Source organism: Poecilia formosa, unplaced genomic scaffold (assembly GCF_000485575.1).
Source record: "Poecilia formosa unplaced genomic scaffold, Poecilia_formosa-5.1.2 Scaffold285, whole genome shotgun sequence".
Classification (NCBI taxonomy): Eukaryota; Metazoa; Chordata; class Actinopteri; order Cyprinodontiformes; family Poeciliidae; genus Poecilia; species Poecilia formosa.
The window spans coordinates 686,608-713,872 of NW_006800224.1; the positions used below are offsets into that span (position 1 = coordinate 686,608).

At 40.3% G+C, this 27,265-nt stretch overlaps 1 protein-coding gene and 1 long non-coding RNA gene across 2 annotated transcripts in view; one reads left to right on the forward strand and one right to left on the reverse strand.

The window, feature by feature from the left end:
- The window catches only part of LOC107838607 (uncharacterized), a 21,003-nt gene extending 1,872 nt beyond the window's left edge, over positions 1 to 19,131 (forward strand). The window contains exons 2-4 of the long non-coding RNA XR_001664692.1: positions 2,957 to 2,961; positions 5,401 to 5,408; positions 18,635 to 19,131. This is a non-coding gene — a long non-coding RNA (uncharacterized LOC107838607). The remainder of the gene's footprint in view (positions 1 to 2,956; positions 2,962 to 5,400; positions 5,409 to 18,634) is intronic.
- On the reverse strand, positions 17,147 to 26,841 carry ednrba (endothelin receptor Ba). The gene is made up of 8 exons (XM_007571711.2): positions 26,576 to 26,841; positions 24,800 to 25,291; positions 22,794 to 22,906; positions 21,246 to 21,450; positions 20,562 to 20,711; positions 19,354 to 19,487; positions 19,145 to 19,253; positions 17,147 to 18,055 (listed from the first exon to the last, which is right to left on the reverse strand). The coding sequence occupies exons 2-8, from the start codon at positions 25,229 to 25,231 to the stop codon at positions 17,921 to 17,923; spliced, it is 1,278 nt and encodes a 425-aa protein (XP_007571773.1). The 5' UTR covers positions 25,232 to 25,291; positions 26,576 to 26,841; the 3' UTR covers positions 17,147 to 17,920.
- Positions 26,842 to 27,265: the final 424 nt, after the last annotated feature.

Consider the following 27,265-nt stretch of genomic DNA (forward strand, 5'->3'; position numbering starts at 1 on the left):
ATGTTCTAATTCACTGAGCTCTGCTTTATAAGTCTGTCTGTCCAGAATCTGGTTTGGAGATCTTTAAAGGCTTAGAGGGATGCAAGTGCTTACTTTTAAGTGTTTAGCTTAGCCATGTAAGACCCTCCTCCTGGCTCTGATTGGAGCTTGATATTTTTCACAGATTGTCTGTCTCTTGCTCTACTGTCATGACATAATGACCATTTTGACAAATATTTTAAAAACCATATATATATGTTTAACAAAACTTAGAGACTGCATCTTTAAGAAAATAAATCTCAAATAAACAATTGTATTTCTGGAATTAATTTGAATATTTTCCTGTCCTGACATCAACCACTTCTTAAAGAAAAAAAAAAAAAAACTCTAACAACAAACAGTAAAGCCACACATGTGTGCTTGTTTTTCAAACTGTACCAACTTTTTTTTTTTTTTTTTTACATGTTTTTGTGTGAGCTTGAGCAACGTCACTTCGTTCCGCTCTGGGTCTTTGAAGCGACGCTGAATGACAACAAAGTGAATCTTAAATCTCTTGAGATATAAAAGTTTTCATAGGGTACATGTGACAAAGAAGTATTTTCAGCTTCAAGATGATTGTGCAAACAAACAAAACAAAAAAAAAAGAAGCTGCGAACGTTAGAGTCTGACTGAAAGAGTGGAGCTGGGGGAATGTATTGATTTCTACACAACATTCAGTATATTCAGCGGACAGAAAAAAGTTCATACATCCTTGTTAAAACACTGACTTTATGAGGCGTGACCAAAATAAATCTTTCCAGAAGTTTTTTTTAACCTGTCTAAAAGTCAGTGAATAACAAACCAATCTGTTAAACGGAAACACTTAGATGGAGCAGGATAAATATTTCCCAAAATATTGTTTGAACATTTCCATGTCAAACATTTGCACCTCTAGCATGACGAATATCCTCATCGGTTTTGTAGCGAGGCTGATAAATCCGAATGAATCAAGCCTCCTGCTGCAGCAGATTCAAGAAAGTGCCGGTTTGGCCTGAAACAAACATGGCTTCCTCCCATGACAGCGCTCATAACGGCAGCTGTGAACAGGACTGGATTACTGCAACATGAGTTTACATTTGCTCCTCTGTCACTGAGAGGCAGAACACATGTTTTAGAAAAAAGAAAAAAAAAAGAGAAAAAACACGGTCCTCCACGTTTTGTTTTCAGTCAAGACGAAGAAACATGAAAGATAGTTGCTTAATTCTGGAGGTAATGTACAGACACAACGCGAAGCTGTAATGTTTACGGGGAAAAACAGGAAATAAATATGGGCGTCATTAATATTTTTGTTTCGGTTTTAGACTTTTACGCTCGCCATATGTTTGATTAAGCTGCTTGTTTCTGTGTGCACTGGTTTGCCAAACCTTCTATCTGTTTTCAGGGTTTTATTCATGCAAACATTTTTTAAGTAATGGGATATTTAAAAAGTATAATACAAAAAAAAAACTATTGACAGACATATTTGCATTCTCCATACATACAGGCCAACACAAACTGTTCAGCATAGAGTCGATACCCTATGAATTTTTTGTTTGTTTGTTTTTTTGTAGCATAGCTCACGTTTAGTCAATCTGGATAAAAAAAAGTGTCTGTTGCAGGTCTGGACTCTGACTAGGCCATTCTAGCACACAAATGTGCTTTCACCTAAGCGCGTGTTTCTCCATCTGTTGAGTAACACTGGTGGTTCATTCCTGTCCTGTTTGATTCGGTGTTCCACATGGCTCTGTATTGGAGCCACTGTTGCTTTTGCTTTTCTTTTCCTCCAAATCAAGTTTTAAAATTGCACATTTCACTAAAGTGGTTGGATTTAATTAACAGCTTCATTGCAATGCGTTTTCTTTGATTAAATGAAGAGGAAAAACAGACGGAAATAGATTTGCGCCACAAAAAAAAAAAAACTGTAAAGATAAAGCAGATCTTTGGGTCTCTGGGTTATTTGGCTTCTCATAGAAACCTTGGGATAACTTTCAACTCAGGTCTTACGCTTGAAAATCATGTCCCATCTCTGGTGCAATCCTGTTTTTACCATTTGTGAAACATTGCCAAACTTAGACCCATCATCTTTGGTCTTGAAATTGAATTCTTAATTCATGCTTTTGCTTAGTTTCGTCTGGATTATTGCAGTGCGTTTCCGTATATCGAAAGCCTCCTTAGGCTGGTTACAGTCTACAAATGCTCCTCACTGGACTGTCAAAATTTTATGTGACTCCACTTCTAATGGCGAAAAGTTAGGACGCCCCTGTCCTACATGGATTAGGTGGATATACCAAATTTCTGGATGGATAAGTCAATCACTTTTTTTTTATTTAAAATCAATCAAGGAGTCCCTTCCGGTTGAAAATGACGCACCTTGTTGTGATGCTCTAAATAGCAATAAATTACAGATGTTTGTTGCTTTAAAGATGCAGTATGTAACTTTTATAAAGAACATGTTTTTTTTTACATATTTGTTAGTCTGTGAAAACATCAATCTCCTCCAAATCCTCCCTGACCTGCTAATGCCATCTAAAGAAATAAAAAAGAATAAAAAAATATTTAGCATATTTGTTTAAACTGTCACCATGCCACGACAGTATGGTATGAGGCAGATAATCTGTGAAACAAATTGAGTTCCTCTGCCTGCTAGAAACAACCAATCAGGGCCAGGAGGAAGGTCTTAGCTGTCACTGATCCTTGGGTACGCACTGCTAAATGTGCTAATGACAGAGAAACAATTTATCAGTACAGGAAAGCCGTTTATCCGCCATCACTGGTGGCTATGCTAACTAGCCTGAACATTCACAACAGCGTTTACTAAAGGGGGAAAGCTGTAGCGATTGCAGAAATAAAGAGAAAGAGAGGTAGGGTTGGGGTTGATAGTGATTGACAGCGCTAAGACACACCTCCGGGTTCTGATTGGTTGTTTCTAGCAGACAGAGGAACTCAATTTGTTTCACAGATTATGTGCCTCATACCATACTGTCCATGGTGACAGTTTGAACAAATATGCTAAATGTTTTTTAATTTTTTTTTTAAATAAAATTGCATACTGCAGCTTTAAAGTGGTAAAAAAAAAAAGTCTTCAAAATCCTTTTCAAGGTACTCTAATTGGGGGTTCGGCTGTTTTCGTGCTAAATGTTAACATTTTTCTGACGTCATTCGGGACAAAAGTGGTCGAAGTTTTCAAGGAGGACTGTCACACTTGCCTTGTGGGATTTTCTTTCAAACACACATGCTCTCCATATGTGCGCTCCTGGCCTCGAAGTGACTCTTTATCTTGTTGTCCTGCCCCGACGGGGTTGTCGTCTTATCGTTCAGACAAGCAGTAAAAAGCCACGTGCGCTAACAGGAAGGGACGGAGACGCAAAATTCACCGTCCCCCTGATGGAGAGGACATCTGAGGGAGGAGATAGATGGGAGAAATACTCCAGAGTCGACGCTTCGTCAAGCTGATGAATTCCTCCTGCTAGCCGCGTCTGCTCACCTTCTGCCGCTGCTAACGCACGCGCACACGCGCGAGAGGGTGTGTTTTCGATGCACAAAGTGCGACATTCGTGTATCTGTGGAGGGATGAGCTGCATTCGTGTGCGTGTGTGTGTGTGTGTGTGTGTGTGTTTCGTTTATCAGGCATTCCTTGAAGTGTGAAAATCACCGGTGTGTTCTTTCCTTGACGTTATTTCCCTCTAACACAAAGCAACACACACGTTCACTCTATTAAAAAAGAAGCACATTTTCCTTTGTTCTTTTCAAATGCTAGCAGATGCCGTGGCAGAGACCGAAAACTCGCCTCCTTCTGTTATCAATCCACTACAGATATGCTAAAAACTCAGATGGAATCAGAAAACATCAAGCGCTCCCGCCTGCACTTTAAATTATTGCAGGCTTATCAGATGCAGATTTTACTTAAAATGTGATATGAAGAAAATTTGTGAATGTTGCCTTTCAACTATTAAAAATGTCTAGATTGCTGCGCTGTCACCTTTTGAACTTGTGGAAAGCAGCTGCTATCATGTTCACATTTTATTTTTAATGCTGGTACAGGCTGCTGTTAAGCACAAAAAAAAGAGCAAAATATTATATTGAGCGGAAAGTTTTTTTGGGGAAAAAAAGTCAGATTGGCTAAACTTCCAACCTGAACTTTAAGACCCCTTACCTGTCAGAGGACAGAAGAGGACAAACTGTTTACGTCAGGTATGTTTGTGTTGGACGCAGAATTATTCCTGCATCTGGTGTTTCGTTTTGTTTTTTTCAGTAACATATTTATTGTTCTGCTGAGGCATGTGGAGGAAGCTGGAGGTCCACAGTCTCAACCCAAATGTGTTATTTTATTGGTAAGTTTGGAGGATATTATTTTTATACACTGCAAAAAGACAAAACCTTATCCAGTATTTTCGGTGTAGCTAGTTTTCAGTGAATAGTTCCTGAATATCGATATAAAAAAATCAACATTTAATCGACAAATAAAAGACATTTTCTCCGTGTGAAAAATCAAATAATCTGCCAGTGGAACTAGCACGTTTCATCAATGTAAAGGAATTTTACATTGATGAAACAAGCTTCCACATCTTGCCAAAACATTATTATAAGCTAGTTTTGTTTTATTTCAAGTGTATTAAATGTGTTTGCATTAGAAATTAGAACAACACTATTTGGTAAGATGTTGCCCTTTTGCTGTGAAGTTCCCCTCATTGACATGTTTACAATGGTTCTTTTGACGTCCTTTGAGCAAAAAAACCCCTCAGAGTCTGCCTTTCATCCCAAATTTACTGCTCTTTTTCTAGCAGTTATGAGTCACTCGGCTCCCCTCAACCCCTCACCCCATCCCAGCTGTATTAAATGTTTTCAATCGACGTAAATCTGGAAGGAAAAACACAAAAACACATGGAGATGTTGCTACATTTCAGCCCATCATACGCATAGCCGAGATGGAGAAGGAACCCCACCCCCTTGCTTCAAAATCAACACTTTCAAACTTGACTGAAATTTGCACGTGCCCAGATGAACTGTGTAGCAACTAACAAGGTGGTGGCAGCATCATGGGTCTGCTGCATAAATAAGAAAGCTATAAAGAATGCAGTAATTTGTTACAAAGGATTTTAGTTGGTTTGGCTCCTGTTCGGATTAGTGAAAATCCAGAATTAATTTAAATTACTGGGCCAAATGCAAGTTTTCTATATTTTTTAAACATTTATATAACGTTTAAAACTCAGTATTGCTGTCTGAGTAGCAAGGAGAAGCCTAATAGATTTACAGCGCTCTTTTGAATGCTCTAAAAAAGGAGAAAATGCAAGTTTTAAAAAAATTTGTCAATGTATTTTCAGAACATCCTGTGTTAAATTTTCCATAAAAAAAATAAAAAATAATAATTTAACATCCACAGTAAGTTGACTTTCACACAAGCAGACATCTGAGTGTAAGGAGGTTTCCTCACAGAAACTTCACTGAAGTATTTTTTAAATTGAATTTTAAATTTAAAAACGGTGCTGGAATAAGAATCTTGTGATCTGATTGAAAATCCAAACAGCAGAAAAATAAATAAGTAAAATAATAAAGTAAAATAAAATAAAATCTGCAGTTACAATAAAAAACATAGGGGAAAAAAACCCCTAAACACAGAGTGGCAAACTTGAAAAAAACCATTGCAAATATTGGTTAGTTTACAGGGGCATGCATGAGAGCCGTCCCGTTATTTTCCTTTGTTTAACACGATTTTGCTTGTTGTTACTCGAGTCTTCTAATTTGTGATGCTAACAGAGGATAAAAGTTTGTTTTTGGCCGCTCTCCAGTACACGGAGTACCCACAGAAAGGTTTGGTTTGAAAAACTGTGAAGGGCTGATTTGGAAAGATTTTTCTGTGCCGAGGGCCCTTCAGACCGCAGGAGCCACAGCAACAGACCTCAAATGTCACGTTTTGAGTAATCCTCAGAGGTTTTCCTTGGCTTTTAGTGTCAAGTAAACAACTGAGGGTTTTGTCAGAAATGCTCAAAGGTAACGGAACCGCTTCGACACCGCTCCTCCTGAAGTTTTGTTTAGTTTTAACAAACATTGTCTTCATACATCTGCCACATGAGGTGTGTTGTTCTTGACAAATAAAGATGAGAATCACTAATGTATTTTTTTTACTGAAATTCTTCACGATAAACTGAACATGATTTGATGCCTCCGAGAGCAAATCACGTTTCCTAAGAAAAGTGTTTTTTTTTTTTCCTTCTTCAGCTCAGGTTTACTTAACCTAATAGTAAATTAAAACCAAACGCCCTCCAGAATTGCTTTTTTCTTTGTCAGACATGACAAAAATTTACCTATTTTCACTTTGTTTGAGCCAAAGTTGAGCTTTTTAAACCTCAGAATGTTGGGTGAAGAGTCCAGCACGGTTGTGGTAGTGTCATGCTGTGGGTCTGTCTTGTTGCCAGCCATGTGACAAACTGCTTCCATTCATTTACAGGTGTCTGTAAACTCTCACCAGCTTTCCTGTCTCTGCCGTAGAAAAAGATTCCCGTAGCATGACCCTGCCACCACTGCGTTTCTAAGTGGGAATGGCGCCGGTGCATAGAAGATTGTGTCGCTTTCAGGCTAAAAGTTCTGAAACTTGTGGCACAGAAAAAAGAAAATCAGATGTATAAGACCCTGGGAACATGGCTTTTATAAATCTAGATACTAGATCTTTTGTTTGGTGTGTTCCTTGTTCGTTTTGTTCGCTAATGTCTTAAAAACCTCGTAGACCTTCACAGAACAGAAATTATCCTCAATTAAATGGATTTAGTCGGTAAAACTTTATAAAAATGTATTTAAAAAAAAACAGTTTTCTACCCTGATTTAGTTATGTTGATAAAAAAAATTTTCCAATTACCAATCGGCCCGGAGCCCGCTGAAAACCAATTCAAAGACCGCTAAGCAGACGTCCTCCTGGACGACTTTCACTTCACACGCTGCTCCCTTTTTGTTTTCTCGCAGACAATCCATCAAGTCTTTTGAGAGCCAACAGGAACCGGAGCCAGATATATTATTTCAGCCTCTGTTGGGAGCCAAAAACATTTCAGAGACGAATGTTCTGAATGCGATTCTCTTCAATTAGACCTGCTCAGAGCACCGTTGGGTCTGATTTAACATGGAACCACAGCTCGGTGATTGAAGGCATGTTGGAAGAGCAGCAGCAGAGAGAGAGAGAGAGAGGTTACAGGGAGAGGGGCTGAGGCAGGAATGCAAAGAGAAAGAAAACAGAGAAAAAAAGAGGAGAAAAAAAAGAAGGCAGAGTGAAGAAATAAGATGAGGGGTGGTGAGAGATCGGCGGACAAAGAGCTTCTATGACAGCTAATGTGACATGCGTGACACTGGTTAGCTCGGAGCCAGATTCCAGGTCAGAATTCATTCTTTTTGCAAGTGTGTGTGTGTGCGTGTGCGTGCGTGCGTGTGCGTGCGTGTGTGTGTGTGTTTGTAATACCTTGTGAGGACCATTTTCCTGACACATACGACATTGTGGGGACCCCTGCTCCTTGTGGAAACCGAAGCCTGGTCCCCACAAAGGGAAACACCGTTTTGGGTCAGGGGTCAGATTTAGGACTAAGGTGTGAATTGAGTTCGGTTATTGTTAGGTTTAGGCTGTAGAAATGAATGGAAATCAGTGGAAAGTCCCCTCAAAGATAGCCATGCAAACGTGTGTGTGTGTGTGTGTAGTTGGAGACGANTTAGAGTCTGACTGAAAGAGTGGAGCTGGGGGAATGTATTGATTTCTACACAACATTCAGTATATTCAGCGGACAGAAAAAAGTTCATACATCCTTGTTAAAACACTGACTTTATGAGGCGTGACCAAAATAAATCTTTCCAGAAGTTTTTTTTAACCTGTCTAAAAGTCAGTGAATAACAAACCAATCTGTTAAACGGAAACACTTAGATGGAGCAGGATAAATATTTCCCAAAATATTGTTTGAACATTTCCATGTCAAACATTTGCACCTCTAGCATGACGAATATCCTCATCGGTTTTGTAGCGAGGCTGATAAATCCGAATGAATCAAGCCTCCTGCTGCAGCAGATTCAAGAAAGTGCCGGTTTGGCCTGAAACAAACATGGCTTCCTCCCATGACAGCGCTCATAACGGCAGCTGTGAACAGGACTGGATTACTGCAACATGAGTTTACATTTGCTCCTCTGTCACTGAGAGGCAGAACACATGTTTTAGAAAAAAGAAAAAAAAAAGAGAAAAAACACGGTCCTCCACGTTTTGTTTTCAGTCAAGACGAAGAAACATGAAAGATAGTTGCTTAATTCTGGAGGTAATGTACAGACACAACGCGAAGCTGTAATGTTTACGGGGAAAAACAGGAAATAAATATGGGCGTCATTAATATTTTTGTTTCGGTTTTAGACTTTTACGCTCGCCATATGTTTGATTAAGCTGCTTGTTTCTGTGTGCACTGGTTTGCCAAACCTTCTATCTGTTTTCAGGGTTTTATTCATGCAAACATTTTTTAAGTAATGGGATATTTAAAAAGTATAATACAAAAAAAAAACTATTGACAGACATATTTGCATTCTCCATACATACAGGCCAACACAAACTGTTCAGCATAGAGTCGATACCCTATGAATTTTTTGTTTGTTTGTTTTTTTGTAGCATAGCTCACGTTTAGTCAATCTGGATAAAAAAAAGTGTCTGTTGCAGGTCTGGACTCTGACTAGGCCATTCTAGCACACAAATGTGCTTTCACCTAAGCGCGTGTTTCTCCATCTGTTGAGTAACACTGGTGGTTCATTCCTGTCCTGTTTGATTCGGTGTTCCACATGGCTCTGTATTGGAGCCACTGTTGCTTTTGCTTTTCTTTTCCTCCAAATCAAGTTTTAAAATTGCACATTTCACTAAAGTGGTTGGATTTAATTAACAGCTTCATTGCAATGCGTTTTCTTTGATTAAATGAAGAGGAAAAACAGACGGAAATAGATTTGCGCCACAAAAAAAAAAAAACTGTAAAGATAAAGCAGATCTTTGGGTCTCTGGGTTATTTGGCTTCTCATAGAAACCTTGGGATAACTTTCAACTCAGGTCTTACGCTTGAAAATCATGTCCCATCTCTGGTGCAATCCTGTTTTTACCATTTGTGAAACATTGCCAAACTTAGACCCATCATCTTTGGTCTTGAAATTGAATTCTTAATTCATGCTTTTGCTTAGTTTCGTCTGGATTATTGCAGTGCGTTTCCGTATATCGAAAGCCTCCTTAGGCTGGTTACAGTCTACAAATGCTCCTCACTGGACTGTCAAAATTTTATGTGACTCCACTTCTAATGGCGAAAAGTTAGGACGCCCCTGTCCTACATGGATTAGGTGGATATACCAAATTTCTGGATGGATAAGTCAATCACTTTTTTTTTATTTAAAATCAATCAAGGAGTCCCTTCCGGTTGAAAATGACGCACCTTGTTGTGATGCTCTAAATAGCAATAAATTACAGATGTTTGTTGCTTTAAAGATGCAGTATGTAACTTTTATAAAGAACATGTTTTTTTTTACATATTTGTTAGTCTGTGAAAACATCAATCTCCTCCAAATCCTCCCTGACCTGCTAATGCCATCTAAAGAAATAAAAAAGAATAAAAAAATATTTAGCATATTTGTTTAAACTGTCACCATGCCACGACAGTATGGTATGAGGCAGATAATCTGTGAAACAAATTGAGTTCCTCTGCCTGCTAGAAACAACCAATCAGGGCCAGGAGGAAGGTCTTAGCTGTCACTGATCCTTGGGTACGCACTGCTAAATGTGCTAATGACAGAGAAACAATTTATCAGTACAGGAAAGCCGTTTATCCGCCATCACTGGTGGCTATGCTAACTAGCCTGAACATTCACAACAGCGTTTACTAAAGGGGGAAAGCTGTAGCGATTGCAGAAATAAAGAGAAAGAGAGGTAGGGTTGGGGTTGATAGTGATTGACAGCGCTAAGACACACCTCCGGGTTCTGATTGGTTGTTTCTAGCAGACAGAGGAACTCAATTTGTTTCACAGATTATGTGCCTCATACCATACTGTCCATGGTGACAGTTTGAACAAATATGCTAAATGTTTTTTAATTTTTTTTTTAAATAAAATTGCATACTGCAGCTTTAAAGTGGTAAAAAAAAAAAGTCTTCAAAATCCTTTTCAAGGTACTCTAATTGGGGGTTCGGCTGTTTTCGTGCTAAATGTTAACATTTTTCTGACGTCATTCGGGACAAAAGTGGTCGAAGTTTTCAAGGAGGACTGTCACACTTGCCTTGTGGGATTTTCTTTCAAACACACATGCTCTCCATATGTGCGCTCCTGGCCTCGAAGTGACTCTTTATCTTGTTGTCCTGCCCCGACGGGGTTGTCGTCTTATCGTTCAGACAAGCAGTAAAAAGCCACGTGCGCTAACAGGAAGGGACGGAGACGCAAAATTCACCGTCCCCCTGATGGAGAGGACATCTGAGGGAGGAGATAGATGGGAGAAATACTCCAGAGTCGACGCTTCGTCAAGCTGATGAATTCCTCCTGCTAGCCGCGTCTGCTCACCTTCTGCCGCTGCTAACGCACGCGCACACGCGCGAGAGGGTGTGTTTTCGATGCACAAAGTGCGACATTCGTGTATCTGTGGAGGGATGAGCTGCATTCGTGTGCGTGTGTGTGTGTGTGTGTGTGTGTGTTTCGTTTATCAGGCATTCCTTGAAGTGTGAAAATCACCGGTGTGTTCTTTCCTTGACGTTATTTCCCTCTAACACAAAGCAACACACACGTTCACTCTATTAAAAAAGAAGCACATTTTCCTTTGTTCTTTTCAAATGCTAGCAGATGCCGTGGCAGAGACCGAAAACTCGCCTCCTTCTGTTATCAATCCACTACAGATATGCTAAAAACTCAGATGGAATCAGAAAACATCAAGCGCTCCCGCCTGCACTTTAAATTATTGCAGGCTTATCAGATGCAGATTTTACTTAAAATGTGATATGAAGAAAATTTGTGAATGTTGCCTTTCAACTATTAAAAATGTCTAGATTGCTGCGCTGTCACCTTTTGAACTTGTGGAAAGCAGCTGCTATCATGTTCACATTTTATTTTTAATGCTGGTACAGGCTGCTGTTAAGCACAAAAAAAAGAGCAAAATATTATATTGAGCGGAAAGTTTTTTTGGGGAAAAAAAGTCAGATTGGCTAAACTTCCAACCTGAACTTTAAGACCCCTTACCTGTCAGAGGACAGAAGAGGACAAACTGTTTACGTCAGGTATGTTTGTGTTGGACGCAGAATTATTCCTGCATCTGGTGTTTCGTTTTGTTTTTTTCAGTAACATATTTATTGTTCTGCTGAGGCATGTGGAGGAAGCTGGAGGTCCACAGTCTCAACCCAAATGTGTTATTTTATTGGTAAGTTTGGAGGATATTATTTTTATACACTGCAAAAAGACAAAACCTTATCCAGTATTTTCGGTGTAGCTAGTTTTCAGTGAATAGTTCCTGAATATCGATATAAAAAAATCAACATTTAATCGACAAATAAAAGACATTTTCTCCGTGTGAAAAATCAAATAATCTGCCAGTGGAACTAGCACGTTTCATCAATGTAAAGGAATTTTACATTGATGAAACAAGCTTCCACATCTTGCCAAAACATTATTATAAGCTAGTTTTGTTTTATTTCAAGTGTATTAAATGTGTTTGCATTAGAAATTAGAACAACACTATTTGGTAAGATGTTGCCCTTTTGCTGTGAAGTTCCCCTCATTGACATGTTTACAATGGTTCTTTTGACGTCCTTTGAGCAAAAAAACCCCTCAGAGTCTGCCTTTCATCCCAAATTTACTGCTCTTTTTCTAGCAGTTATGAGTCACTCGGCTCCCCTCAACCCCTCACCCCATCCCAGCTGTATTAAATGTTTTCAATCGACGTAAATCTGGAAGGAAAAACACAAAAACACATGGAGATGTTGCTACATTTCAGCCCATCATACGCATAGCCGAGATGGAGAAGGAACCCCACCCCCTTGCTTCAAAATCAACACTTTCAAACTTGACTGAAATTTGCACGTGCCCAGATGAACTGTGTAGCAACTAACAAGGTGGTGGCAGCATCATGGGTCTGCTGCATAAATAAGAAAGCTATAAAGAATGCAGTAATTTGTTACAAAGGATTTTAGTTGGTTTGGCTCCTGTTCGGATTAGTGAAAATCCAGAATTAATTTAAATTACTGGGCCAAATGCAAGTTTTCTATATTTTTTAAACATTTATATAACGTTTAAAACTCAGTATTGCTGTCTGAGTAGCAAGGAGAAGCCTAATAGATTTACAGCGCTCTTTTGAATGCTCTAAAAAAGGAGAAAATGCAAGTTTTAAAAAAATTTGTCAATGTATTTTCAGAACATCCTGTGTTAAATTTTCCATAAAAAAAATAAAAAATAATAATTTAACATCCACAGTAAGTTGACTTTCACACAAGCAGACATCTGAGTGTAAGGAGGTTTCCTCACAGAAACTTCACTGAAGTATTTTTTAAATTGAATTTTAAATTTAAAAACGGTGCTGGAATAAGAATCTTGTGATCTGATTGAAAATCCAAACAGCAGAAAAATAAATAAGTAAAATAATAAAGTAAAATAAAATAAAATCTGCAGTTACAATAAAAAACATAGGGGAAAAAAACCCCTAAACACAGAGTGGCAAACTTGAAAAAAACCATTGCAAATATTGGTTAGTTTACAGGGGCATGCATGAGAGCCGTCCCGTTATTTTCCTTTGTTTAACACGATTTTGCTTGTTGTTACTCGAGTCTTCTAATTTGTGATGCTAACAGAGGATAAAAGTTTGTTTTTGGCCGCTCTCCAGTACACGGAGTACCCACAGAAAGGTTTGGTTTGAAAAACTGTGAAGGGCTGATTTGGAAAGATTTTTCTGTGCCGAGGGCCCTTCAGACCGCAGGAGCCACAGCAACAGACCTCAAATGTCACGTTTTGAGTAATCCTCAGAGGTTTTCCTTGGCTTTTAGTGTCAAGTAAACAACTGAGGGTTTTGTCAGAAATGCTCAAAGGTAACGGAACCGCTTCGACACCGCTCCTCCTGAAGTTTTGTTTAGTTTTAACAAACATTGTCTTCATACATCATGAGAATCACTAATATGTATTTTTTTACTGAAATTCTTCACGATAAACTGAACATGATTTGATGCCTCCGAGAGCAAATCACGTTTCCTAAGAAAAGTGTTTTTTTTTTTTCCTTCTTCAGCTCAGGTTTACTTAACCTAATAGTAAATTAAAACCAAACGCCCTCCAGAATTGCTTTTTTCTTTGTCAGACATGACAAAAATTTACCTATTTTCACTTTGTTTGAGCCAAAGTTGAGCTTTTTAAACCTCAGAATGTTGGGTGAAGAGTCCAGCACGGTTGTGGTAGTGTCATGCTGTGGGTCTGTCTTGTTGCCAGCCATGTGACAAACTACTTACATTCATTTGCAGGTGTCTGTAAACTATCACCAGCTTCCCTGTCTCTGCTGTAGAAAAAGATTCCCGTAGCATGACCCTGCCACCACTGCGTTTCTAAGTGGGAATGGCGCCGGTGCATAGAAGATTGTGTCGCTTTCAGGCTAAAAGTTCTGAAACTTGTGGCACAGAAAAAAGAAAATCAGATGTATAAGACCCTGGGAACATGGCTTTTATAAATCTAGATATTAGATCTTTTGTTTGGTGTGTTCCTTGTTCGTTTTGTTCGCTAATGTCTGAAAAACCTCGTAGACCTTCACAGAACAGAAATTATCCTCAATTAAATGGATTTAGTCGGTAAAACTTTATAAAAATGTATTTAAAAAAAAACAGTTTTCTACCCTGATTTAGTTATGTTGATAAAAAAAATTTTCCAATTACCAATCGGCCCGGAGCCCGCTGAAAACCAATTCAAAGGTCGCTAAGCAGACGTCCTCCTGGACGACTTTCACTTCACACGCTGCTCCTTTTTTGTTTTCTCGCAGACGATCCATCAAGTCTTTTGAGAGCCAACAGGAACCGGAGCCAGATATATTATTTCAGCCTCTGTTGGGAGCCAAAAACATTTCAGAGACGAATGTTCTGAATGCGATTCTCTTCAATTAGACCTGCTCAGAGCACCGTTGGGTCTGATTTAACATGGAACCACAGCTTGGTGATTGAAGGCATGTTGGAAGAGCAGCAGCAGAGAGAGAGAGAGAGAGAGAGAGAGAGAGATTACAGGGAGAGGGGCTAAGGCAGGAATGCAAAGAGAAAGAAAACAGAGAAAAAAAAGAGGAGAAAAAAAAGGCAAAGTGAAGAAATAAGATGAGGGGTGGTGAGAGATCGGCGGACAAAGAGCTTCTATGACAGCTAATGTGACATGCGTGACACTGGTTAGCTCGGAGCCAGATTCCAGGTCAGAATTCATTCTTTTTGCAAGTGTGTGTGTGTGCGTGTGCGTGCGTGCGTGTGCGTGCGTGTGTGTGTGTGTTTGTAATACCTTGTGAGGACCATTTTCCTGACACATACGACATTGTGGGGACCCCTGCTCCTTGTGGAAACCGAAGCCTGGTCCCCACAAAGGGAAACACCGTTTTGGGTCAGGGGTCAGATTTAGGACTAAGGTGTGAATTGAGTTCGGTTATTGTTAGGTTGTAGAAATGAATGGAAATCAGTGGAAAGTCCCCTCAAAGATAGCCATGCAAACGTGTGTGTGTGTGTGTGTAGTTGGAGACGAAGAGTTGGGTAAAAAACAAATTGAAAGATCACAGTAATGTTCTGTGCTGGCGTCCATCATCACATGATGCCGCCTGCTGTCACATTTTAGTCAAGCCAACAAGCACAAAACCTTATAACACACACACACACACACACACACACACACACACCAGCATCCATAAAGAACACAGTCAAAGACAGACAAATATACATAATGCTGTAAGCAATAATTACCATCCATCTCATCACATATTGATAAAATAAAATAAAATAAAAATCACAGGGTCTCTTTTTCATAACATCTTTTATTATTATTATTATTATTATTGTTGTTGTTATTATTTTGTGTGTTGGGAGAAAATCTGTATGTCACCGCATACCAGCGAAGGTAATGAGTCAGACAGGATTATAGAAAAAGTGAGGCCAGCCATCAATTAAAGTCACACAAACAGCCTGACCTGTACAGAACAACATGACTTCAGTAGTTTAGGAATCAGTGGGGAAATACAGGCTTAAAGCACTAATGTGGCAAACGATATGACATTTTAATTTTTTTTTTCCATTTCAGAATGACTTTATTCTGAAAAAGACCTTAGGTTTTTGCATTTTTGGTTGCAGTCTGAGTCACATGTCAGCTTCAGAGAGGCTAATCAGCTGGTTCCATTTGGAAACAACTCATTTGGTCAAAACTTAGAATTATAAGTGGATAAAAAAATTAAAGTGACAAAAAGTCTTTCAACCATGGCACAACATGCAAACCAACATGACCGTCGCTAAAACAAGCAACACTTTCAGTTTAAAATATCGAGCAAGAAAAGAACAAAGAAGAAATCTTTTGTAGCGTGGTAAAGCTACAAGCTAGCTCCAACAGTGTATATGTGGATGCATTTTTTTTTTCATGTTCTTGGGTAAACTAAGAAAGCCCAGTTTTTGATTAACACACATAATAAAAGGGAAGAGATCTCAGTGGTGCTAGATGCGTGTAATTATAGATGTACGTAGTATTTAGTACCAAACAACCCGCGCGCACGTTCCAGAATTGTGGTGCTCAGAGATCCTTCTCCGACCCATTTGATTCTGAAGCGCTGACGCTTTCACTGTAATTGTCCACATCTGGAGTCCAGCGATCCGTTCAATCTATGGGGAGTTTCGGCAACAAGGAATCTGGAAACGTTTGTGAAATAACTCAGTCGAGTTTTGGTTTGTTTACACATAATGCACAATGTCAAAGCTTGGTGGAAGCTGAAGCCAAAAACAATACCGCGAAGGTTTCATGAATCTGTCAAAGAATTTCTGTTCAGGGTAGAAATATCCACTTCAGGTTCAACCAATCAAAGCATGTTTGATTTAGAAATGCAAGAAAGACTTTTAAAATAAAATTTAAACACAATTGAATCTGCCGATCCTGCTTTGAGAGGTTTGTAATAAAGGCTGTGGTGATGTCACACTGTGTGCATCAAAGAGTTCCTGTAAAATAAGGTTTTACTGCTTTCTTAGGTATAGCGTGTGACTGTTATATTAGATCTGAGGTTTACAAAACATGACAAGAACAGCCTGAAACCTCTGCGATTAAAACAGAGCAAGTTTTCTGCAGTGTGTCCAGCCTTCCTGGTGTTTGCTAGAATACTTGCACTCTCTCACTGCCTGAATGAACTACAGCTCTGTCTTGACATATAGAAAATTAATGTTCATTTTTTTCTCCTTATTAGCTAAGTTTCCATTTTTTTTCTAATTGTGCAATTTGATGTATCGAAAAAGAAAACAAGCCAATTAAAAAAAAACAACTATTTTTTTAAATACAAAGTTTTGCCACCAGGATGAGGTGCTTTTTCTTCTCTCTTTTTTTGTGGCCGTATCAACATTGTGTTTATTTTTGCAAAACTGCAAAATAACACACTTGTGTGACTTGCATCACACAAGTCACATGATCAACAATCGGACTTTACTACTGATGAAAACCACAAAGAAGAAGACGACAGGAAGTAGCTGGAGGATTATGACGCGGCATGTTTTTTTAATGACTTCTCGTGTGAACAAATTTATTCATGTATGATTTTGATCGTGTTGCTTATTAAATAAAAATGTCACAATTGCGAAATTGTGCTTTTTCGACATTAGCTGAATATTGACAAAGTTTTGCACATATTTGAAATGGGAACATATTTGCTGGTACTGAAAATAACTGTTTGAGAATATGTTACTCTTTAACGGCCTCTACACCGAAGAGTGCAAATTGGAATTACAAAAATAAATTTGCTGAATGAAATTGCACCAAGTTTTTTTGTTTGTTTGGTTTTTTAAAGCACATTTTCGGTAAAATATTTTTGTCCCAAGATGAGGTGTTTTTTCAGTAAACAAAATTTGAGTATTTCACAAAATTGCATCAGAAACACTTTTCACATCACACAAATCAAACCTTTAAGAGTGACACAGGCGTCTTCAAACCCAATGTAACCGAATGTTGCCAGTCAGGCTGACGAGCGGTATTTATTATTTGACTCTGTCAACAGAACTCAACTACTTCCTTACTTACTTCAAAATAAGAGACTCAAAGAATAAGAGAAACAAAGTACCAGGTTAAAAGTCAGAACAGCTTACTCTTACTTCAACAGACATAATCAGAGACAAACAGCAACCAGATGGCGTTTCGATATTGCAAGGGCTCGTGCTGCGATCTCGTTACACCCCTTGCAGTAAGTATGCAAAGCATGCAAGATGATTAACACATACATTCACTTAACTGGATATACATCACATGAACAACAGCAGCCTCAGAGCCACCACAGAACCGCATTCATAATCGTCTGCATGATCGTCTGCATTGTGCAACCGTCCATACGATGAGATTCACTGAGTCAAAGTTACAGTCTCGTTCCAGACTGCAGGTTTGATTTGCTGTCGCAGGGGAATGACCTTTAACCCTTTTCAGAGCAACACTCTTCAATTTTACCATTTTTCTTTTCTTCTTCTTTCCAACTCATATTTATGTGGCTTCAGCTTTAAAAAAAAGAAGAAAATGAAACACAAAACCCGGACTGGAGTTTTTTGGAGTTCGCGACGCTCCGCTCCCGTCTCTCTCCGGATAAAGAGTGAGTTTCTGTGCAGGCACATCTGGAGCGCTCGTATGGCATCTTCCAGGAGAAAAGAATTCGGCCTCGTTCACTCGGTCGTACGTCAAATTTGTTTTTCTTGCTTTCTCGTCTTCCTCATCCCCCCGCCTCTAGCTGCACCCTCCTCGCTCCTCAGGCGCTGCTGGACTTGTTGGTGATGCGGGAGTGGCTCTGCTCGGAGGATCGCTCTGTGACTTTGAGCTTCATACATGACTGCTTCTCGTCCATCAGCATTTCGGCAGGCAGGCACCAGCAGCACAGACAGGACTGGAACGGGAGAAAAGAGGTGAATTTAAAGGAAAAGAATGTAAAAGAATGTCACATTTTCAGCTATTTTATGCACGTTATGTTTTTACCAAACATACATTTTACCTTGCAACAAACAGCCCTTTGACTTGTTGACATTTTGTCATGTTAAAACCACAAACTTTAACATGACAGAAGAACACAAAATATAGCAACTCGACTCAACCCGAAAGCTAAATCTGCTATGTGTCCTTAGAGAGGGAAACCTTTTTTTTTAACCAATTTAAGTAATAAACTAAGCCCAGCTGCATTGTTTCATAACAAGGATCAGTTGGAATGTGTGCATGATTAGATTTACTTTTCTGTAAAGTGTCTTGACATGACATGTGGTGAATTAGTTACACAAATAAACCAAATTGACTTGAATCAAATTGACAGGGTGAAAATGTATATGCTTGTCTGTTAAAGGTGGACCATTACATTTCCCTTAAACAGCTTAGAACAGGTCTGTGGATGATACAAAACAACTTCATTAAATTTTTTTTTGTACAAATTCATTCTTGGATAATGTTTAGACCGGTCAGTTCTGTCTATTTTGAGCTCCTTTGAAAAGTAGAAGTGGAGCCTCCTGCAAAACCAACAAGAACGCAGCAACTTGTTTCTGAATAGTAAGTCGACAACAAAAACACTTGAATTTTCCAGCAGCCATTGTACAGTGGGAAAAACCAGTTGACCAGTTGTGCTGGAACTCGGTTTGGGTTGCCAGGTGATGGACTGGCATTTGCTGGGGTTGCTAGGCAACATGCAGTGCCTGCTGATTTGTGACTTTAGGGTTCAGAGCGCAGATTTTGCAATTCACTGTCTCTTTGGATAAAATGTGAGTTTCTGTGCAGGAGCATCTGGAGGTTTCCTCAGGTTTTTGAATTACGTCGTTCTCCAGACACCAAAAAACATGAACTTACTGCCAGAAAACAACTGGGTGGGTTTTTCTTAAGCGCTTGGGCTGTTTTTTTTTTTGTTTTTTTTTTTTTTTTAGGAAGCAGTAGAACTCAAAAAGGATGCACAGAAAAGCGTAAAATGTGGATTTTGCATGACAGAGTTTGGTCTTACCCTGAAGCAGTTCTTGAAGCGCTTGCTAACCATGTACAGGGCAATGGGGTTAATGCAGGAGTTGACAGAAGCCATGTTGATGCCGATGTAGTCCAGCACCAAAAAGAAACTGTTAAAAAGAACAGAGCACATGCCTCAGTGTCTCATAGTATTTTCTTTGGCAAGCTGTGGCCTGAGTAAATGGCGCGTGTGTTTTCCCTGATCCGCACCTGAGCAGCTCGCAGCGGTTGGGGTCCTTCTCGTCGTAGATGGTGAGCTTCAGGATGCGGCTGAGGTGGAGAGGAAGCCAGCAGAGAGCGAACACCAGAACCAGACAGAACACCGTCTTGGCCACCTCCCTCCGCTGGTTACAAAAACACACACACAACCACACACACATCCATCATGACTTGGCCTGGACATGACTGCGCCTCTGTGGAGATATACATCACAGAAACACATGGTGCTCTCCCCTAAATTTGTCGTCATTTCAGATCAAGTTGATTACAAAAAAAAAACAAAAAACAAAAAAAGAAACAGTTATTCTGAAGCTTTTTAAGGCGTTGTTTACATTTAGTACAGAAGGTTTAGTCGCTTCGTTATCGACACCAACCGAATTTGACAGCAGGACTGTAGGTATCTGATGTGCCGTTTATAAAGTTACACAGTTAAAAAAATTAATGGCAAATTTAAGTTTACTTAGTCGATCACAGAGAATAAAATGTGTGAGTTCATTTTTCAAAGTTATATTTTCATTTATAAATATCAGAGTTCCAAATTAAAAAAATTATTCACAAACTAAATATTTAGTGAGGAAGATAAATATTTAGTGTGAAGACTAAACATTTTGTTCCCAATTCAGTGTTTAAGGGTCTTAAGTTTGGGTGTGAGCTAAATATTTAGCTTTCAAACTAAATATTTATTTTGCTAACTTTATTAGATTTATTTATCTGTCAAAGTATTTAATTTTAAAACTAAATATTGAACTTGCCAACTAACCATTTAGGTTGCTAACTAAATATTTAGCTTGCAACTAAATGTTTAGGTCCAAGCTAAATATGTAGCTAGTATGCAAATTAGCTTGCAACTAAGCGGAAATATATAGCAAAATAAAAGCTGGGTTTTCAAACTAAATGTCCAGTTTCAAATATTTAGTTTGAAACTTCAAACCAAACTTTAGTTTAAAAACTAAATATTTAGTTCTGACTTAAACATTTAGTTTGGAACTAAATATTAATTTGCAAAATAAATAATTATCTCCCTGACTAAATATTTAATTTGAGATCTAAGTGTATAGTTTGTAAACTAAATATTTAGCTTGAGTGATACGTTTATAAATGCATGAATAACACGGTGAAAATATGGCACCCACATTTTTGTTTCTCTATGAAAGGCTAAGTGAATGTTGCTGTGAATTTTCACCCCGTGTTTCTCTGACCTGTTTGATCTGGTCGCTAAGGGCGATCTGCACCCCGTTCTTCTTCCTCAGCATCTCGCAGGTCATCAGGGTGTAGAAGATGGCCGTGCAGGTCAACGGCAAGCAGAAATACGCGCTGAACAGCCACCAGTCCTTTGCTGATTTATAAAACTGCCCAAAAAAAGAAAGAGAACAAAGGGACCGCGTTGGATTCCGTTCAAACATCTGTGTTGGAGCACTCTGAGCTGGAGATAAAGCATGTAAGAAGCTGATTTACTGGAGCGTAGCCGCCGCCTGAACCTTCACAGGAGTGGAGGGGGAAACTCAGGGGTGGGTTTGGCATCATGCAGGACGTCCTTTTACCAAATGCTGATTTATCAGTGGCAATACACGGAGGTCCAGTTGTTACTTTTTAGCAAGAGGAATGTCATGCAAAGTAAAAACAAGCAATCTCAATCTGTGATATATATTATTTCATCATCCATGAGCTCTTTCCAGCCTCCCTCGTCCAGGCGTCACGCTGTGACTCTAAGTGCGGCGCTTTGCTAAGAAAGCTTTCGTATTTGCACACAGCATGCAGATCTGCACCCTCGCACATTTGCGTTTTTGGAGCATGCGTGGCTGAGTCAGCACGCACCGTTGCTCATTTTAGACAGAAAGAAGAAGAAGAAAAAGGCCTCTCAGAGTCGGCGTGTCTCCGCTCACCCTCATGAAGTCTGTCTTCTGCATGGGGTGCAGCAGGCAGATCCTCAGCTGCTCCCCTTTGTAGTCCATGGTGATCATGTCGAAGGCTATAGCCTCTGGAACGGCCAGGATAACGGATAAGATCCAGATGAGGGCGATCTCGATGGCCATCCACTTCGGAACGCCGATGCCTTTGATGCGGCTCCAGGAGACCACGGCACGATACCTGGAAAACCGAATGCGATCCTTAAATAAGTTAGATTTAGACAAATAAATGGCTGGATCCTTTTTTAGGGGGGGAAAAAAACACAATGTGATTTAGTGTTTGGTTTGGATACGGCATGCAGTTCGCTTCCAATACAACGCCTTGTGAAAGCATTTGCACTCCTTCAACTTTTAACTTTTCCCCGCTTTTGTCATACAGTACAGCCAGGAATGGACCGATCCACTTTTTTCACTTCTGATACGATACAGATATCTGAGGCTTAGTATCGGCCGATACAGATCCGATACAGAAAATCAGCTGAACTGACTCAAAACTCCTTTTATTTTAATAAAGCATGACGTCACTCAGAGCACAAAGCATAGAATTAGACTGAATATTATGGATCGGGCACATTGCTACCAATACCCAATCAAACATTTTTCAATATCAGAGCAACACAAATATTAATCTCGGGTCTGATGCATCTCTAATTCAAATAAGACTCATCCTCAGTTAGAGTTAGATGTAAAGTTTGATCAGACCACTCCGATAGACGACGTTGTGATCTCAACTATTCCGCTGCACCAGTCTCTCTGCAGGTTCAGCTTTCCAAACATCCCTACAACACAACACTGCCTCCACCAGGTTTCTCTGCGGGGGGATGATCGTGTGTTAGTTTGCCACTAGACATTTTGTACGTCGGCTAAAACCCTCAATTTGAGTCTCTTCTGCCACTCATTCATAACGGCCATATTTGCTTTGAGTCTCTGAAGCTCCTCTAGACGTTCGGGTTCTCTCCTCACATGACCTGTAAGTGTAGGCAGATGGCTGTGTCTCAGTAAGTCTGCAGGTGTGTGCACCTTCACATAGATTAACCCCGCTTTGGACTTCATGTCTGCCATGTTCCTTGGTCTTTGTGAAGTTGCTTGGTTCTCAAAGCCCCTTCTCCCCGGGCGTGGCTTTAACCATGTGTTATTCAAATAAACTTGACTTTACTTGACTTAACGAAACTTCCAAGCCTTCCCACAATGTCTGGATACTGAGATTGAATTACACACAGAAGGATGCTAACATCTGCTAACTGCAGTTGTTTGCTGGGAGTTTTGTTTAGAGGTATCAGACTACAGAACATTGAATAAAAAATCACTGATTTCGCCATTGTATACTTTGTGTTGGGTCAATTGGAGAAATGTCCAAATGTGTGTCGAAATGCAAAAAAGTCCAACAATCCCCCGCTCTGTATTTCGTAATGTGAAGTTTCCAACTGCTTACGTAAAAAATTAAAGAGATGGAGAGAAAAAGAAGCTAACGTGACAAGAGGGAAGTGTGTGTTTGCGTGATGCGTGGGTTTTGAGCAAGAGTACCTGTCGATGCTCAAAGCGCACAGGCTCAACACGGTGATCCCCACGGACGCCTTCTGGACAAATGGTACGACCTTGCACAGAGTCACCCCAAACGGCCAGTCCTCTGCCAGGAGCTGCAGACAGATTGCAACATGAGCAGAAGTTCAGCGAGTGAAAGCCGAGGCAGGGACTGATGCAAAGAGCCTGTCTTCTCCAGGACAGCGCACGAACCTGAACTCACAGTTTTTGTCAGGTAAAACATCGCAGCCTTGTCTTTAAAAAAAAAAAAAAAAGAAAAGAAAGAAACACACAGCGAAGCCCCGCACGCCTCACTTTTGACCCGTCAGCTTTCCAACCGAATGAGAAGTTTGAGCTCCTGGAGTTCGAGAATCATGTACAACACAAAGCCTTTAAAGCTTTTCTTGGATGGGGGACAGGAATGTGAGTGGAAATCAATTGAAATCATATGTGACCCCCACGTCTCTCTCTCTCTCTCCGTACCACCCTGTCTGGTCCACGTCTCCGCTCTGGTATGTAACTGCGACCACCAGTTGTTTTAACACGCCTGCCCACTTACCCAAATATACGGACACTCCGGCTCTCTCTGGCCCTCGCTCTCGCAAAGTGAGCCTGACGCACAATAACATGCCGAGAGACATGGGGGGATATGAAGAGGCTCAGAGTCCAGAGAAGTAATTACATTTCAGGAGCACACACACACACGCACGCACACACACACACACACACACACCTTTCTACATGCACTACGTCTCCACTTTCACTGGTGTGCGCTTCATTATGTGGACATAAGGAGGAATAGGTGTGGCTGGGGGGTTTAAAGTGCAGAAGGATACTAATCTATCTGCAGCTGCGGTTTCTTTGACCATATGATTGCACAAATTGGAATTAGAAAAAATAAATGTGCTTAATTTTTGGGGGATAAAAAGTTTTTGTTTAAGGATGAGGTGGGGTTTTTTTGTGGCTGTATCGAAATGAGGGTATTTCGCAAAACTGCAACGGAAACACTTTTTTTCAAATCACAGGAGTCATGTGATCAACGATCGGATGTTACTACTGGGGGAAAAGAAGAAGAAGACGGCAGTAAGTGGTTGGAGGAGGATGATGGCGCTGCATGTTTTTTTAACGACTTGTGTGAATAAACTTATTCACGTGTGATTTCAATTGTGCTAATTTGATAAAAACAACGCAATTGCGAAATTGTTTATGTTTTGTTTTTTATGTTAGGGGGATATTGACAAAGTTTTATACACATTTAAAAGCAGCTATTTGCTCCGCCAGAGCTCTCACAGCATGCAAAGTACATCAAACGTTGAGTTTGTCATTCAGTGGTGTTGTATAGAGCCGGTTCTGGCCTGTTTGGTGCCCTGGGCGAACCACCCTTCCAGCGCCCCCGCTCTTCAACGAGGCTGTTGAGCAGTGGCTGGGATGGGTGCTTTGCATTAGGTCCCCTGGTTGAGAGAGCGGGGCAGAAAGGGTGGCGCTGATGCCGTCCTCCCTCAATATGTCGCCCTGGGTGGTTGCCCATGAATAAGAAACTGCCCCGGAATCAACTCTTCTGTAAAAATGTCAATGACAAATTTCCCCAAAGTGCCGCATGGGTAGCCATTATCACGTATATGGAGTTTGTCACCTCAATAGCTGTGTTTCCATTGACCATACAATTACGTAAATAAGAAGAATAAATTTGATTAATGGAAACACGACAATTAAAAAAAAAAAAAACACTCAAGTTTTTGTATAAAATGTTTTTGGTGGTTGAGGTGAGCGTATTTCACAAAACTGCATTGGAAACACTTTTCTCGAGTCACGTGATCAACAACCGGATTTCTTAACTAATGGAAGTAGCCTACCGTAACTTTTAAAAATTGTTTGTTTTTTCTGCTTGTTTGTTTTTTGTTTTTTTTTAATTGAAAATTTTCAGCTTTCAAAATATTGAAAAGTCTTCGCTTCACATTTATAATGGACACATTAAACCTGCTTGGTTAACGACGTGCAGCGTCTCTGACCTTGTAGACGTTGATGGGGATGCCGATGATGATGTGCAGCAGGTCTCCGAGCGCCAGGCTGCCGATCAAGATGTTCGGCCCGTTCCGCATGCACTTGTTCTTGTAGATGATCCTCAGGAGAGTCGAGTTGCCGATGATGCCGACCACAAACACCAGGCAGGACACCACCGTGTTGATGTGCTTGAACGTGTCCCGGATTTCCGTGGGCCCCGTGCACATGGGCGGCTGGCGGCGGCGCGGCATGGTGATGTTGGGCCTGGCCGGGTCCTGGGCTTTCCTCTGGACCAGCCCGAGTCTCTGTGTGACGGACAGCGAGGCCTGGGGGATTTGGTTCTTTGACTCCGGCTGCGCGCTCGCAACCATCACGTGAGCGGCCAGTAAGAGAAAGCAGAGGCGAGTGGTCATTTTTTTATTTTTTATCTTTTGGGGCATTTTAGGAATGGCTTTTTGTCCGGGAAACACTCCCAGTTAATGTCCTCCTTTGTGGTCCACCTGGAAACACAAAGTAGAAGAAGAAAATGTTGCGTGGCGATTCGCCAGAACGTTCCGGAAGGCAGAGGAATCGATTGCATGTCAGAGAAGGAATCCCAATCTGCGTTTGGTAAAATGTCAGGGAGAGGTGGAATATTTTGAGGCAAGGCTGGAATTTCTCGACGATTGTGAAACTCGCCCGAAACGAGCGAAGCCAAACCAACCGTGGAATAACAAAACAGTTTATTGATTTATTTAGACTCTTTGAGCTTTTTAGTCTCTCTGTAGACGCCCAAAACAATTTGGGCACGAATAAGAAAATAAATGTCTGGAACACCGATGCATCATGAGGATTACATTTGTAACACTTTACCCGGTATGTGAAACTTGTTTTCATGAATATTTGTTGCCAAACGTGTATGCGTACAGTTTTGCTCAAAATGATTCATACCTCTGGCAGATTTAGTTATGTTCCTGGTCTATTAATTTTGCCAAGATTAGAGAATATATGTGGGGGTTTTAGAGATGAGGGTGATGGCAGGGAGGCCTTCCGACCTCAAAGAGTTGGCACATGACCAAAGACAAACAGTGACATTAAACATTTTTCCACTGATTCATTAGAACAGTTTTTATCACAGCCTAAATTGTTTTTGACATAAAAATAAAAAGTGAAGGAAAAAGAAAAAAACTGAATTGGAAAAACCTGTACCGTACACTGAGACTGATTGTTGAAAAAATAAAATTAATGACAATAACTTTTATTATTTTCTTTCTAAAGAAGTTATGTTTTATTAGGAGCAACTCACTGTGTCATTTTTTTTTACCTCTATTTTTTATTTTTATTTTTTTTGTATCTTATGAAACAACGATGACGAGAGAAGACCTCTAACTCAGTTCAGATGAAACTTTTGGGCAATATATTTGTCAAACAAAAATGTTTTTGAAAATCTTTAAATACTTGATAACTACTAATAAATTAAACTCTTTTATATACATATATAGAAGTTCCCTGTCAGACTGCAGTGGGGAGTCCCTTGTTGCACAAAAAGTTATTTTAGACAGAGAAAAGTTTTTAACACTGATTTATCTCTTCAGCTCCTAATTCTGGTTGGTTTGTGTTCGTTAAAGAGTTCACCCTGATCTTGGCAGAGCAAATTGCCCAGAGGGAATCTACGTGGTTTAAAAAGGAGAGAACCCAGAAGTTGATTTTAACAAAATGAAATAAAGTCAAAATGCAGACACTTTTCTTTATAAGGCAAAATTCCCTAGTGTTTTCCAGTCACTGCTGTTTCAGCCTGTACTTACCTAACCTCAAACTGAGGCAGGAGCTCTCCGAAAGCTTTCCCCTTCTCAAATCAGACTATCCCAGCTCCCAGTCTCGGGGCCGAGAAAGATTCCCAAATCAAAGGTACGCTGCGGTTCCAGCAGCGGCGACACTCCGTTCATCTCCAACAGAAGCCGCCCTCCCTTTCGAGCCGCGTCAATGTAACGAGCTCCAGCGGCTCCTTGAGTCGCTCCTCTCTGCTTCTGGTCGCTGAGTCTCAGAGTGTGGAGTCTCATGAGCCTCACTTGATCCCTGCCCTCCCATTCTTATGCAGAGGAGGTGGGCGGAGGACCACAGAGGCAGGAGGGATGTTCATGAGTTAGTTGGTGTGTTTTCATGGAAGAGGTGGCTTAAAATACTGACCAGTGGCGTTTGGGGTTCAGGATGTCACAGTTTTCCCCCCTGACAAAAGCCTTTCCGACTTTTGAAAGGCGTTTCACATTCACGGCCCCGTGTTCATCTTCATCCCTCTTTTCGTCAGGGTTGTTAGCATAGCCACCTATGACAGCGGACACACAGTTTTCCTGTAACGTTAAGTTGTTTCTCCGCCTAGAAAACGTTTAGGAGCAAGTACACAAGGTTGACTGACAGCGCTAAGACCCGCCTCCTGCCTCTGATTGGTTGTTTTTGACTGGAGCGGTGCATTTCTACACATCACAATAGTGGGAGAA